We start from the raw sequence: 15,607 nt of genomic DNA, 5'->3' as shown, positions 1-15,607 counted from the left end.
TTTAATCATTTGTCATCAAACTGTAATAATCTAAAAATATAAATGACAGAGATTGCCATTCCCTTTTTGTTGTAGAATAATTTTCCTCTTAAGGACAGGGCTTTGGGTGCTGAGACAATCTCAGTAGTATTGAGTGAAAAAGAGAACTGAAACTCTTGCACCTATTTTACTGTTTAGAGAAAGAAAATATGTAGATTGTTTCCAGGTCTTCTACAGTATTTTCTTTAATTAAATATTCTGAAGATGTCATTGTTAAGTCCTGTGAGGAGCAGGGAGTTGGACTCAATGATCCTTAGGGGTTCCTTCCAACTTGAGATGTTCTATGATTCTGTGATCTTGACAGGTCACTAGGAAATTTTGTGAAGTGTATGTATATCACTTTAAAATGTCTGAATAAGTGCTTCAAATCAAAAGCACTTGGTATTTTTTAAAATAATTTGTAATAAATGAAGCCATGTTAACCAGCTTCAATTTCATAACCTGTCTGCTGTAATACCTTGTAATTTGTACCTTCTTGTGTTAATGATCCTGAAGTCAATAATGTGTTGAGATCAAAGTTATAAATTCTGTGATTGTTTTAGTAGTAGGACATAAAATAATTCCACTGTAATACTAGGGAATGAAAACACTATTAAGAAATGATCTGTAGCAAATTAGTCTCCCGTTTTTGTCAGACAGCTTCAGAAGCCCCATCAGTAAGTCCTAAAAAATTATGTGAGGCAGTGAAACAACCCAAAGATAGCTCATACAATTTTAAGTTCAAGCTTATGCACTAATGCATGATTGCCTTTTGCAGTTCTAAAGATCAGTGTTTAGGCTCTGAACAGGGCAATATTCAGGGCTTTGTTTTGCTGTAGCTCAGGTCACACTGCTGTCATAATGAAATTTTAGGTGCCAAAGGATTTCTGTGTTTATTTAGCATCATTTCTGAAGCTATTTGCATAGTGCTTCACACATTTATGCATTATGGGTATAGTACCAAAAGAACTGTTTTATGATTAATAATATTTGTGCAGGGGTATTTCAGATAAATTTGATAAATATTTTTTTGATAGGCATCCTTCCCTAATAAATCCAAAAGCATTACTGTATTTAACAGTGTTTGTGTTTTCAGTGTTCGCTGGCCGGTGGTTAATGTCCTTTTGGACGGGGACTGCCAAAATCCATGAACTGTACACAGCTGCCTGTGGTCTTTATGTGTGTTGGCTGACTATCCGAGCAGTGACAGTGCTGGTTGCCTGGATGCCACAGGGTCGTAGAGTGATTTTCCAGAAGGTCAAAGAATGGTCTCTCATGGTGAGTTTTGAGAAAAATTTCTACTGAATTATCAATAAATTAGCTAATGGAACTTGTTTAATTTTTTGCTTGCAGGCTTTCTTCTGTCATGTATTCTACATTTTCCTTTTCAGACCATTTTGAAGCTTTTGCAGCTTACGTTCCCATTGCATAGGCTAACTATTTTTGGAAGGCAATTAATGTAAATACGTTTGTGTGTATATATGTTTTTATATATGTCTATATTTCTCTGTTTTCCTTTAAAGGCAAATATATTGTATTATTATCCCATGCCTTATGTGTTCTCAAAGACATTTACATTTTTGCATAAACCTGGAAGCTTAACTACTTACTTGTTTAGTAGCGTGAAATTATTAAATGAAAAAAACCTAATAAAGCTGATAGATGATGACCATGTCTCTGCAAAGTAGCTTGATGCATATTTTCAGAAAGATCTTTATCAGTTGTTGAACTTGTGTTGTTCAAATAAAAGATATTTTCATCAAAAATATTAATTATGAGGAGTACAGATTCTCAGCATGAAAACAAATTTATACCCCACCTTTTTATCTTGGTTTTGATTTTGAGGATTTCTATGGTAGATTTCTTGCTACTTCCTTTAAACATCAATAGCATAAATGGTATCTTGTTATGGACATTTTAATGTGCTTAATGAATTGTTACACTACTCTTCATGTACTACCATGTTTCCCAAATACCTCGTCCATCATTTTGCTTTTAGCTTCTTTAAGAAAATTCAGATCTAAAACGTAATCTCTACTTGTTCTTTGCCCCTTCTTCTTAGCATATTAATTAAGTCAGGCTAGTTTTGTATGATGCATTTAAATTAAGAGAATTCCAGAATAAATAAAGATTCAAGCATGGCATTCTGAGTTCTCCAATTTTAAGTCAAATATTCTGTAATGACTGAATTTTTAAGGTTTGTTTTGCTCCAGAGAAAAATTGGTGGTTTTGGAAAAATTCTTCAATTTCCCAACATATAAGAATACCCAATGTATTGAAGTGCCACTGGATAGTATTCCCTATTGATAACAGTCAAGGGTGATTTTATGATTTAGAGCTATATGAATACTAGTAGGCACAGTCATGTTTTTTTCTGGAGGGGCATGGAATAGGACCCAATCTTGAAAACTTGCATTGCAAAACTATGTATGTAGTAAAAATTACTTCTAGGGGTGTATATGCATGAAATAGAGGTCTGTGTAGGTTTGGGGCTTTTTCACCAGGGCTGTATGTTTATGTAGTGTAAGTTACATTTTAGAGTTCAAACAAAGAATCCTCTGGTAAACACATTAATGAAATGTCTTGGGTTTTTTAGATTATGAAGACACTGATAGTGGCTATACTGCTCGCTGGTGTGGTTCCACTTTTGCTCGGTCTTCTGTTTGAACTGGTCATTGTCGCACCTTTGAGAGTTCCTTTGGATCAAACACCTCTCTTCTATCCTTGGCAGGTCAGTTGCTCCCGTTCTTTTGCTGCTGTTGATGTAAGGAGTATGGGCTGCCTTGTTTCATGTGGATTCGGTGGTTCAGAGCATTTTCCACAAGTATGTTAGTGTGTGACAGAGAAAAGGCAGCTAGTCTGGATGTGAGGATTATTTGAAGCAAAAGGACAGGCTGAGGAATTTAAACTGTGAAAAGGTGAACTGTTGTGAGATGACATCAAAGGACGCATTTCAGTGATCAGCTACTTTTTCAGTAGCATAATTGTAAAGTTATATATATATATATCTGTATGTATGCACAGATGTACGCACTCTGTTTTGGAAGGCTTTCTGCATACACTTATGCAGCAAGAGGTTCAGGCAATTTTGTTTTGTGCAAATTTCTATCCTGCAAGTTGGGAGACAAAATGAAGGTACAGTGGATTGAATGACAAATGCTCCCATCACCTAGGCTGAAGTATGAAAGAAATCATAACTCAAAGAAACCCAACTGAGGGGACCATAACACAAAACATTTAGAATGCCATTACTAAATAACAAGAAAGTGTTCAGGGTCAGTGACTTTCTAAGCTGCCCACAGACAAGCTTTCATTTACTTTCAGTATCCAAATGTTTGAAAGCCATAATATAAAGAAGAATTTGACTACTAATTTAATTATTCCATTATTTTAAAATCCAAGTGTATTTTTGAGCTGAGTAGATGACCAGAAAATCAGGACATAATATAATTACAGTGGTAGATTACAGATCATGGCTTCCAAACAGCTTTGGAAAGAATTTTTAATGCTAGAGATTATAAAAATTCTTTACTATTGCATATTAGTCCTTTAAAAGTTTTAAAAGAAGTATACTGAAAACTTTATTTTCATGTGGCAGAACTTCTTCAAAATACAGGATAAGTGGGATTTGAGACTTGTTCTAAATCAACAAGGAGCTATCAAAATTGAGACTGATTTCTGTTTTTCGCAAGAGAAGAGAGTTATACAAAGGTTACATCCTTAAATAAACATGAATCAACTTTAACACTGGCTTTTTTTGTGACAATTTTTAAGATTTTTTAGAATTGACATTAACAAAAGTTATCTTTTTAAGTAATCAGTTAAAATGTATTTCCCCAGCAGTTTAAGAAGGTTAATTAGTCTATGATGTCCTAAGTCTTAGCAGTTCTGTAGCTGTTTATTCTGCCTTATCAGCCTATATTTTGCATACTTTCTTTGGTGGATTTTACTGCAAATCTCTTACAAATACTTGTAATCCACAAAGGATGGACTTAACGATGTGTTTACTAGAAGCCAGTAGTTACATTGTCCTAATTCCATGCCATAATAATTGCAGTTTATGTTAAAACATAAATTTTCCTCTAAATACTATGACTTTTTCTGTGAAGAGTGTTGCCTTGCTTTAAGCTTTCCTTACATCAGGTAGGGTTTTGGGAATAATTAAACTTCAAAAGAAGGAAAAGAACTTGTTTCCTGATGCGTGTGAACATCTTCATGTCTTTTTTCTATTCTTTTATAAAGAAAGGAAATTAACTTCCTTTTATGTAAATTAGTTGTACCAGAATGATAGTCAATTGCTTTAAGTAAGTCTAATGCTTTTATTTTGTATTTGCCCTTGGTTTAATAGTGGTAGTGATTTTCCTGGTCCCAGGGAGCTAAATTTACAGATGTCAGTTAATCTTGAGCATCTTCTTTTTCATAGGAATTTGCAGATGATGTCACCTCTTTGAATCAATGTCCCATGTAAATGGAAAAGTAATTATATTTTCACTTATAAGTAATATTAACACATTGCTCTTAAAGCTTCTGGTTGTCTGACCTTTTAAAGGTAGGGTAATGCTAACACTATTATTTTTTTTACAAAATTAGGACTGGGCCCTTGGAGTTCTGCATGCCAAAATAATTGCTGCCATAACACTGATGGGTCCCCAGTGGTGGCTGAAAACTGTTATTGAACAGGTAGGGAAAAATTGTCCATGTGAATTATCTGTATAATTACTCTTACAGTAATGGAGTAATTGAGTAAAATTCCAATAGTCTTGTAAAAACCTTTTAAATTGTGTAGCCTAATCCATTAATGTACACTTAACAGTAAAAAAACAAACTCAGAAATCTGAATTCAAGAAAATGCTGTGTATACATATAGACATTTTTATCAGGTTTGTAATAAAGTGAGAAAGAAACATGATTATTTCTTCAGATTAAGTCCATGTGTCCAAATACTTGTCCAAATATTGGATATTATCCACAACTTGAGAACATAGAATTTCGCCTTCTCTGAAGCTGTAGGGATTACCCCATTCATAGATCAGTAGAGATGAATGACACCATTTCTGTTTCCCTTTGATTATTAAGCAAAACAGGACAGTTTCTCTGAGCAGTTCAGTCACATGGCCTGTTGTTTTGTCAGAAGCTTTTTTTCTTGGTTATAAGCTTTAAATTCCATGGTTGTCATCTCGATGAAGTATCTCAGTTGTTTGTCAGAAGGTAATTTTTCAGCCCTGCCCTATATGTGATGCCTGTGGTGCACAAGGTGCCTCTCCTGAGTACGTTTTAGCACATAGTCCCAGTTACTAAATCACTTCAGCTGTCACACTGCAGAAATATAGTCTTAGTCTGGGAGTACCTTTTGTGCATACCACGGCTCCCTCTTCCATTTTGAATGCTCTCCACTGGCTGTTTGCACATTCTCCTGGGCCTTCCAGGCTATGGGGCAGAGGCCATGGTTTAGCTGTAGCTGGTAGCCATTCAAAACTGGTCTTTTCCCATGCTTAATCTGGTTACATTTTGACCTTAGCTTCTGGTAGCAACTGCAGAAGCTTAAGAATTGTGGAGGCCTTTTTTCAGGCACAGACTCTATGTGCAGAGGCTCTAGTCTGCCCCACCAAGTACAAAATAAGATCCTATTTTCTGCCCATTACCAAATTTAATAATTTATTCTATTAGCATATACAGACAGAATCCTCTTCTAGGAAGTTAACAGCCCAAAGTGATCCCAGGTCGCCCATAAAACCATTGCCCACAGCTCTATTAAATGACCTTTCAGAAGGTCTCTTGCATTCCTGCAGCTGAATCACAGCTCTGTTCTGGATTAAGTTGGTCTCTTGGGCATTCTTTAAATGATTTTCTGGAATCCTCATAATGTACACTGGCAGAGTTTTTCCTTCTTCAGCTGTGGCCATGGGAACACCCATTTCCTTTCATAAGGAGAACTGTGTAAAACCTTGTAATTATTACTGTAAGTAAAGCAAGGCTTTCTTGATTGATCTAACTTATTCCATTTTAGGTATATGCAAATGGGATTCGTAACATTGACTTACACTTCATCATCCGTAAACTGGCAGCACCCGTAATCTCTGTCCTCTTACTTTCCCTGTGTGTACCGTACATCATAGCTTCTGGTGTTGTACCTTTACTGGGTATGTATGCATTCAGAATACCTGTTTATCATCTGATGGGTTACAGCAGTGTAAATATATTTGTGGAAATAAAATTTCAAGCTCTAATTTATTAAAAAAAACCCCAAAACAACAAACCACAACAACAACCAAAAAAAAAAAAACCCCAAACAAACAAAAAACACCTTTTCTGCCAACAAATGTAAATGTTTAAAGACTTCCAAGAGTCACACCACATTCCAGGAATATTGTCCAAATGCTTCTTGAACTCTGTCAGGCTTGGTGCTGTAACTGCTTCCCTGGGGAGCCTGTTCCAGTGCCCAACTACCCTCTGGGTGAAGAACCTTTTTCTAATATACAACCTAACCCTTCCCTAACACAACTTGAGGCTGTTCCTTGGGTCATATCACTGGTCACCACAGAGAAGAAATCAGTGTCTGCCCCTCCTCTCCCTCTTGTGAGGGTGAGAGTAGGGGGAGACACTGATTTCTGCTCTGTGCATTTTAGGTATCTAGCTAGCTTGGGAAAGGAATGATTAATGCATTTCTTCTTTAGACAAACAGCCTTTGATTTTAGTCCCTCTAGGAGGTATACTGAGCTGAGGCCATCTTTTTCTGACTTGTCAAATTCTAAATGAAGCTTAGAACAGGTGAAAATCCTGGGTTTGTTTTGAGGTTTTAATAGTATTAAAATGTAAATTTTAAATATATAGTGTTTTTTCAGACTTTCCTATCTCCTCATAATTGAGGTAGATAATTTGATGATGAGCTTTTTCATCAACACTTGTCTTTTACTAGTTAGTTTTGATGTTAGCAACATGTTCAAAAAGTCCCATTTTATTCTTCGGTCTTGCTTGAATGCTGACTTTTATTGCATTGATTTTTCTGATACAAGGAGAAGTCAGTAAGCAGATAAACAGAAGTTAATAAGCAAAAAGAACTGATAAGCCCTTTATTTTTTCTACTGTGGATTTTCACTCTTGTTAATGGAAAACTTTCCACTCTTAGTGCTTCAGATTAAAAAGAACAGCAGCTGTCATGTTAGATCTTTGATGTAAGTGGATGTGTAATTTATTTCACAGCCCTTCTACTGAAGTTACAGTATAACAAAAAGTATGGAAGCAAGTACAGAAGCAGAAATACATGAGTTAGTTCAGCAATATTAGAATATCTAAGGGTTGTGTCTTGTTTTGTAGGAGTTACTGCTGAAATGCAGAACCTAGTTCAGCGACGGATTTATCCTTTTCTGCTTATGGTGGTGGTTTTGATGGGAATTCTGTCCTTCCAAGTCCGCCAGTTCAAGCGCCTTTATGAACATATTAAGAATGACAAGTGAGTATACAGTGGGGTTTTTTAAATTTTTCCCCTTTATATTATGATAACTTCAGGTTGAATTCAGGTGTTGTAGATTCCTAGGACTAAAACAGGTTTTAAGAAGTTTTCTAGACAAATGACTCTTTAAGACAAACTGTTCGTGGGAGATGTTTTATCTGTGGTTCAGGAAGATAAACACAGGAATAGACTGTCTTCATAAAGAGAAAACACTCCCCCATGTCTAACATGAGTGTGTTTTCCCACAAATGAAGCTGTTTGTCTCCTCTGTAGTCTTAAATGACAAATGAATGTCATGAATTACAACATATCTGGAAGTTAAAATCATGTCTCAAGCTGCTGCTTATAAAACCATTTCTTCAACCTTTTCTGCATAACTCCTTTTCTTACTCTTCCTACTCATTTGTCCAACTAACCTGTTAAAGAATGTTCAGTTGATTTGATAGTTTGTCCTTACCAAATTTTGTATGGTTTTCTGATGTTTTTAGTGATTATTACTCTGTATTACTCAGATGCCTGATAAAAATAATAATTTTTCTATTATTTTCTGGTTATCTTGCTTAGTTTAACCTTTTTTTGTGTTATTGCATTATTTTTGGTGTTACCCTTATTACCTTTTTTATTGGTTAAGAAGATTAACAACTAATCTTCCTAGGCTTCTTTTGTATTGAAAAGGAATAAATGAGTTTGTTGTGTTCATATCCTGAGTTGTCCTACAAGAGTTTTGCTTTCCAATAACTACAAAAGGAGTCAAACCTAAAATAGACTTCTTTGAATCTTAAATGTTAAGAAGCGACTGATAAGTTGTTTGGTGTAAATGTGAAATTAATAGCATCTGGCAGTATTAAGAGAGTTGTAACTAAAATTAAACTCTTGGCAGAGCAATTTATATTTTAGCACCTTTTAGTTGATCAGCTGATTTGTATCCTGTTCCCCACCTGCCTTCATAGTGTGTTCTGTAATATTTGGCTTCCTGTAGTATGTATAGCTGGTGTTTGTATTTACAAATGGGTTTAGAGCTAATTGTTAGTATCTTTCAGGCAGAGTGTGGATTGAATTGCAACTTCCATTAATGTAGCAAGTTGCTTTCTTGTGTAAATAAGACACATAAATGGTACACAAATCTATGAATATATATCTTGAGTGAAAATTAGTTTGATATTAAATGAGCTTATTAAATAACATCCTTGTAGACAAGAAGTTTGTATGACTTAATTGTCTCATTTCAGGAAGTAAGCAGACACAGTCGTGCCAGCCAGTAGAGATTTGTGCTTTAGAAAGATGCATAATTAAATCTTTCATGTAACAAATTTTAAAAACATACACAAGTTTTTGTGATATTCTAGAATGTACAAAGAATGTGCGATGGTTGTTGGTTATGGTACTGTGAGAAAAGGAGCAGTGGTGAAAAAGTTCCTAAAGGAAATGGCAGATCTTAGGGGAAGAATTCATAGGTGTGTAGGGTTCTTGTACACATAGAACTAGCATGCAAATAGGAAGCATGGAGCATGGAAAGGAACTTAGGTGGCAAAAAGTGTGAATCAATGATACAGAGCAAGAAAGGAATAATGTGAAAGGTATGAAAACTGTTAAGCTGATGAGATAGTTGAATTCTGTTTCAATATCACACTAAAGGAATCTTGCACCCCTTAAGCTTTCCATGAAGTAGCATCAGGGTGTTTTCTCTCTCTTTAAGCAAGATAAGCAGCAGCTGAAGTTCTTCCTTTATAATTTATAGAATAACTTTTTATCTAAATGAAAAAACGACTTTGGCAGCAAAGGAGATAGAGTGGATTTGTGTTACAAAATAGTATTACCTTGTGTTAATTTCTGGTTTTACTGTAATCCCAGGTACCTTGTTGGACAACGACTTGTGAATTACGAACGGAAGTCTGGCAAACCAGGCACATCAACAACTCCACCTCAGTCTTCACAAGAATAGATGGTCATATTAAACATCTTGACCTTCCCTTTGCCTTTACATGTCCTTTTTTCATAGACTCTTCTCGTCTTTGGATATCTCTCCCAATAATACTCTCAGCAGTGTTTTGGCTTCTGTTGGTAGCATTCAGATAGCAGTTAAGGCTCTGTTTCTTATCTGCATTTTCTGATGTTATAAATGCTGTCTGAGGTCTGTATATGTGTATATAGAAGTGTCCTGACACCCTAAAACCTTGGATTAAAAAGAATGTGCATTGTACATCTTTAAAAAGTATATTAATTTATTAAATCTAGTTGTCACTTTATTTTGGACTGCTGTTCTGTTGACAGTGTGCCACAAAGCAATAGTGCAAAGAGGCAAGATGTTTTTATAAAATTTGGAGCTTACTTTATGGTTGTTCATAACAGTTCTTAGTGTAGTAATACAGTATGATTTTTCATGAGTGGAAAGGCCACGTAGAGAATATCAAAAGTAAATAACTGTCTTACAGTCAGCAATGAAGTTGCTGTGGTGAGAACATAATGAACTATGTATCTTGCTGTCCAGTCTTTTTTATTATTTTGTATAACACCAAAGCTGTTGTACATTTTTCTATTGCCTGATTGTTTTTCATGTGTCAGAGTTTGTAATATTGTACAGTTGCTGTTAAATCAAGAAAATATTTCCTCTTCTGAGAATTCAGATGTACTTGTTGAGGCTCAGCTGGATTTTTCTGTTTGTTTGAAGGGGGTAGGTGGGTGTTTGCTTTGGGATCAGGATTTCATTAATTGAAACAGTAAGTATAAATTTACTAAGGCTAGGTGATGGAAGCATTTAAAAGTACCAATTAAAATTAGATAGGTTTACAACTTAAATTGTAGCCAATTTCTTATCAATACTAGAATTTTTCAAGATCTCAAGAAAAGGGATGAACCTTAACTGATGTGCTTGCACAGCACAAAAAGCATAGTGTAAGCAACATCCTGACCTGATCCTTAGTTAAAGAGCTTGAAATCTTTTTTCTGTAAGTTACCAAAGTTGAAAATTGTAGTATGAATTTTATATTGCACAATTACTTTTAAAAAAACCCAACCAAAAAAAATTCTCTCAGAATTGGTCACTGTGAATTTTTATGGGAATAATACTGAGGAAGTGATTTATCATGTACCATTTATGGCCCTGAGGGGCAGGGAAATACATATGCTATTAAACAGGCAAGGAAAAGTTAGCAGATTTCTTTGCAAGAACACAGTTGAACAGGAGCCACCAAATCAAGTCTGTGTTATTTCTATATGTAGATAAGAGTTCTTTTGCAGTAATGTGTGGGGGTGGGGGGTTATGTAGATAAAGAAAATCCATAACAGTATCACAGAGCTTTAAGTAGCATCAAATCAATGCTTAGATTGCAGTCTCTTTCCTGGACCAATGCGGAAAATGTGAACATCCATTGCAGTAATGAGAAAATTGATGGAACATCTAACTTGCTATTCAGTACACTCCCCTTCAGTATTCTGTACTTTACCATGTGTGTATATAATTAATACTTGAGAATCTGATATGGTATGAGCTAATGTGATCCAGGCTGTGATGGTGGTAGTTCTTATTTTTGGTGTCTGGACTCATGCTCTAAGGCAGTGAGCACAAGCCAAATGCATCTGAATGTAGTGGCAGGATGATTGGGCTGTCACTCTCAGATCCATACTATTTTACAGAATTACTGTTGTCCTGATGGTTTTGAACCACAAATATTACCCTTTGGAGTGATTTATTAGGAAATTTCCAGTGAAATGAAATCATTGAAAAATAGCCAAAATATTTCTTTCATTCACTGTTGCTGATTAAATGCTAAACTGAGTATATATTCGCCCCATATATTTTTGATGTGCATAAATACTGCATTTGATTATTTATAGTGGTGTACATTGTGGGACAGATATATTTTCACAATAATCAATTCACTGGTAACATACATTCTTACTTATGCCAAGATTCTGTTTTTGACATACCTTTCACAAACAGTTCCAAAATGATCTTGCCACTCAAATATTGCGAGCACTACTGTGCGTTATGCAAAATTTGGTACTTGGTTACAAGGTACTTGTAACTTTGTGTTTTTATCCAGACAAACTGGTCTTAATATTAAAATCTATTAAGAAAAAGCCTTTGTGCGGTTTCTTACTACTGGTATTTTACAAGTCATGAAAGAAAATATCAAATCAGGCCAGTCATGCAATGTGAACTGCAGATATTTTGATATAGCTTACATTATCTGCTTTTGGTTTTTTTTATGGAAAACTGGTTTCAAATCCAACTGTTGTTCTGGCTTTTGCACTGCTTTACAGATCCCAGGTGAAATTTGTTTCCAGAACTGTCCATTGTGAACTTTTCGGAAATCTCATCTCCTCACTGCTTATTTTTACACATTTTTTTGGAAGAATATGGAGGCTGTAGAGAACAGAAATTAAATAACAGTCCTTTATACATTGTTCTAAATTTCAGTGGTTTGCCTTATTGTGTGCTGTGTACTCCCCTGGCATAGAAACTTGATAAGTAAGCATGTAAGTTAAGTGGCTGTTTCTGAGGCAGCTGATGAGCACTGTACCAGTGCTTCCATCTGTGCTGGATGGATGCAGAATGGTGTGGGCTCCTATTACTTTTCAAGTGGGAAAGACTGTGTGTGTGCATGTGTGTGTGCGTGTGTGTGTGTGTGTGTGCTCTTTCACCACAAATTGTGTTGACCTTGGTCTTGACTGGAGGGGTTGGAGGTGTGTACTGGCTCAATTGTATCCCCTTTGTGTGTTGAGAATCTAATGCTGTTGTTAGTTCTACAGGCCTTCATGCAAGAACTGTCAGATGGCTCTGTAGCTATCTTGTGCATATTGAAAGAAGTTAAGTGCAGCATGGCTTTGACTGTTTTTACACAGATTATTTTATATTGATTAAAAATAGTTAAAACTCTGCATCTTTTCTGTCTGCCCCCTCTCTATTGAGTGAAGCCAAAGTTACTTGATTTTGTTTCTGAGGGCCCTTTGGTACCTGTAACTGCTTTGTGTCTGACTTCCTCAGTAAGATGCCATCTCCAACCTATTACAGTGCTCACATCACTTTTCAGCTGAGTGCATTAATTCTTTCCTTGCCTTCCCCTATGTTTGCATAATGGTCTTCATAAAAATCCTCACAGCAGCCACACGGTTCTTCAGAGAACTCTGTAAAAAGCCTCACAAAGGCCTGCGCCTTACAAAGCACAAATGACTGGGTTTTGATTGCCTGGCATGCTGATCAGCATCATTTTGTTTCCTTGGATGTCACTGTCCATTTTTTTACATCTAGATTGGAAAGGTTTTGTGGTAGGGTCAAGGTTCTTGTTCTGCTTGCCTTGGGAATAATGGCCACTGTACAGCTTGGGCAATGAGTGAGGTTCTTGGTAGAAATGATGAAGATAGTAAAAACATTAAACAAGGAATTGAATCTTGGTAGTGTAATGAAGTTCAGGATGCAAAATAAAGGAAGCTGTTTTCTGAAACAGATGAGGAAACAACTTTTATGAAGCATAATGGTAAGTTGGAACTCTTACTCTGGCATTTCAGTTCTTAATTAGGTAACTGGAACCAAAGAATTGCTTAGGTAACAGCAATTTTTTTAAAGCTGTGCTTCTGGTTTTAATTTCTTCATTAAGAAGTCACTGTAAATTGAGAAATTATATGGTGAAATAAAAGTTACTCAATAATGGAAAATTCTAAAAGATTGTATTTCCAGCCGTTAAATACAGTTTCAAAATAAACTGAATGTTTTGAGTTCAGTATAACACTGAGAGATGGAGCAAGGCAGGATTATTTCACAGCTCTGCACATCAGTTCTTCTGCTTACCTGCTGTTCTCTCTTACCTGTTGAATAGTGGCCAACACCAAAGCTGCAGAGGCATTTTCCCCTGTATAAGGTGAAGTCAAACACCTGGAGGTGTCTGACATCACGTGTGAGAGGAGGGGGTGGTATTTAACATTACTTGCCTTTCAAAGGCTGTGTTCCTGGAAAGGGCATTAGTTTTATTTAGAATTCCTTGTTGCTTACAAAAACAGAGACCACTGCAAAGCTGTTATTTATATTGGATAGAGTTTCTGTATTAGAACCTAAAATAGTGCAGAGCTGCACTGCTGTGCCATGTTCAGCAGATACAAATTGTATAATTGCTAGAGTTAGGTAAGGAATGTGATGAAAGAAAAATACTGCTGGTTTAGAAGGGAGAGTGCATGGGATATTTTGACTAGTTGTGAGCAGGAGTTACACAAGTTGGAAGCAGCAGAAATTCTAAGCGATGCTGCTATACAGCAGCATTTCTGGCTGTGCTGCTATAAAGCACCAATTACGTCCGTGGGTATACTTTTAAATGTTCTTTACATACAAGACTCGGTATTATACTGTGCGGGGAAATACTTCTAGGAAGCAGCACAGCTTCATATAAAGAGACTATTTACGAGGGCATGTGACAGGACAAGGGGGAGTGGCTTCAAACTGAACATAGGTTTACATAAGATGTTAGGCAGACATTCTTTACTGTGAGGGTGACGAGGCACTGGAACAGGTTGCCCCTAAAAGATGTGGATGCCCCATCCCTGGAAATGTTAAAGGCCAGGTTGGATGGAGCTCTGACTAACCTGGTCTAGTGAAAGTGCTCATGCCTGTGGCAGGAAGGTTGGAACTCGGTGATCTGTAAGGTCCAACCCAGGCCATTCTATGAAAATACATTTCATTAAATACGGCAAAAAATTTCCACCTACATGCTGCTGTTTCTCAGTGTGGCAGCTTTATGCATGATTTCACTGCACTGGACCAAACTGCTGGAAGAATTTAGAGTATGATGTTTACTTTTTGGCCTTTTAAGGATAGTTTTGAGTGTATGCAAGGACTGCAGATGAGAGATAATATGAAACTTGCTGTTTATCTGTTATCACTAGACACCTTTGAAAAACTGCATTGAGAAATCAACTTAATTGAATTCTATTCTGTAAGCTCCTGCAGGATGATGTTTGCTTCAGGTTTTTCTTGCTATAATGTTCTTAAATGATGCTTTAAAACAACTAAAGGATAGGTATGGCATTATATGTCAGAAGTTTGCTGTTTTCATGTAGTTACAGGAGTCTGCAAAGTATTTTGAGGCCAAATAATTAGCCTGTGGCTTATGCTAAGTATTCATGTTTAATGAAAGATTAAACAGTTAAAATGTGGGCTTTTTGCTTTCCAGAGCCCACCATTTTATCTTTGTCCTGGATGGCCTTACATGTTCATCAGTGGGGACATAATGTGGATTAAAAAGGCCTGGCTTCAAATAAGATTGTGTGCTTCTGCAGTAACTGCTTGGCTTGTTTCAAGCATGCAGCACCCAAGTTTCTTCGGAGCAATGGCTTGTGAAGGGTTTCTGAAGCGAATAATCCTATTACCAAGTTCATTTGAGTGCTCGGGCTATGTACAGTCCGTGTTAGAAGGCACAGGAGGGATATTGCTTCGTAACCAAGAGATGTGCTGGTGTCTTTACAGAGGATGCCAGGCAGGTTATCTCCAGTGCTGTTTTTATCACAGTAGAAGGAATACTTGCAGCTGTCCACCAAGACTTTGTGGCAGGGAGGGCACTTTGGATCCTTGGCATTCTGGAGCAGTGGGAGAGCCCACGTTGCCTCGTGGTGTCAGAGTTGGAGCAGCAGGTGCTGAGAAGAAGCTGGCACTGGCCCTGCTGCTCTTGGTGGTGGCAGATTCTCAATGGTGCTCCTGTCCTAAATGTCCAGGACTGTGGAGCCTGACCAGGAGAGGTTGCTTGTGGCTGAGCTGTCCTTGGAAGCAGCAGCTACTGCCAGTAAAGGGAATTTTTGGGGATACACTGCCCTCATTTTCAGCTCAGTCAGCGTTTTTTCACATTTCATCCAAGTCAGGAAATGAGGTGCAAGAATGCCAAAGGCAAGATGGACATGCCACCCTAACACTGCTCACCCAGCAGAGTATCCTTGTGGCCAGGGGACATGCAGGGGCCAGTGGGCTGTAGTGAGCCCAGGCACTCAGGGAGCAGCCTCCCCGCCATGGGGTCTGCCAATAACATGGTGCTAAGATAATCATAGAATCAATTAAGTTGGAAAAGACCTCTGGGATCAAGACCAGCCTCTGACCAAACACCACCCTAGCAACTCGACCATGGCACTAACTGCCACATCCAGTCTTTCCTTAAACACCAC

At 37.0% G+C, this 15,607-nt stretch overlaps 1 protein-coding gene across 2 annotated transcripts in view; it reads left to right on the top strand.

Annotated features, from left to right (window-relative positions):
* MARCHF6 (membrane associated ring-CH-type finger 6) overlaps positions 1 to 12,349 on the top strand; it is a 45,677-nt gene extending 33,328 nt beyond the window's left edge. For both annotated transcript variants that reach the window (XM_048311979.1, XM_048311970.1), the window contains exons 21-26: positions 1,115 to 1,296; positions 2,615 to 2,749; positions 4,609 to 4,698; positions 6,026 to 6,158; positions 7,333 to 7,468; positions 9,320 to 12,349. In XM_048311979.1, the coding sequence (XP_048167936.1) occupies positions 1,115 to 1,296; positions 2,615 to 2,749; positions 4,609 to 4,698; positions 6,026 to 6,158; positions 7,333 to 7,468; positions 9,320 to 9,410 (767 nt within the window). In that variant the 3' untranslated portion in view covers positions 9,411 to 12,349. The remainder of the gene's footprint in view (positions 1 to 1,114; positions 1,297 to 2,614; positions 2,750 to 4,608; positions 4,699 to 6,025; positions 6,159 to 7,332; positions 7,469 to 9,319) is intronic.
* The last annotated feature ends 3,258 nt before the right edge of the window (positions 12,350 to 15,607 follow it).

This window comes from Corvus hawaiiensis, chromosome 1 (assembly GCF_020740725.1).
Source record: "Corvus hawaiiensis isolate bCorHaw1 chromosome 1, bCorHaw1.pri.cur, whole genome shotgun sequence".
Lineage (NCBI taxonomy): Eukaryota > Metazoa > Chordata > Aves > Passeriformes > Corvidae > Corvus > Corvus hawaiiensis.
The sequence above is the reverse complement of the archived record's forward strand: the minus strand, read 5'-3'. Positions and strand labels throughout refer to the sequence as shown.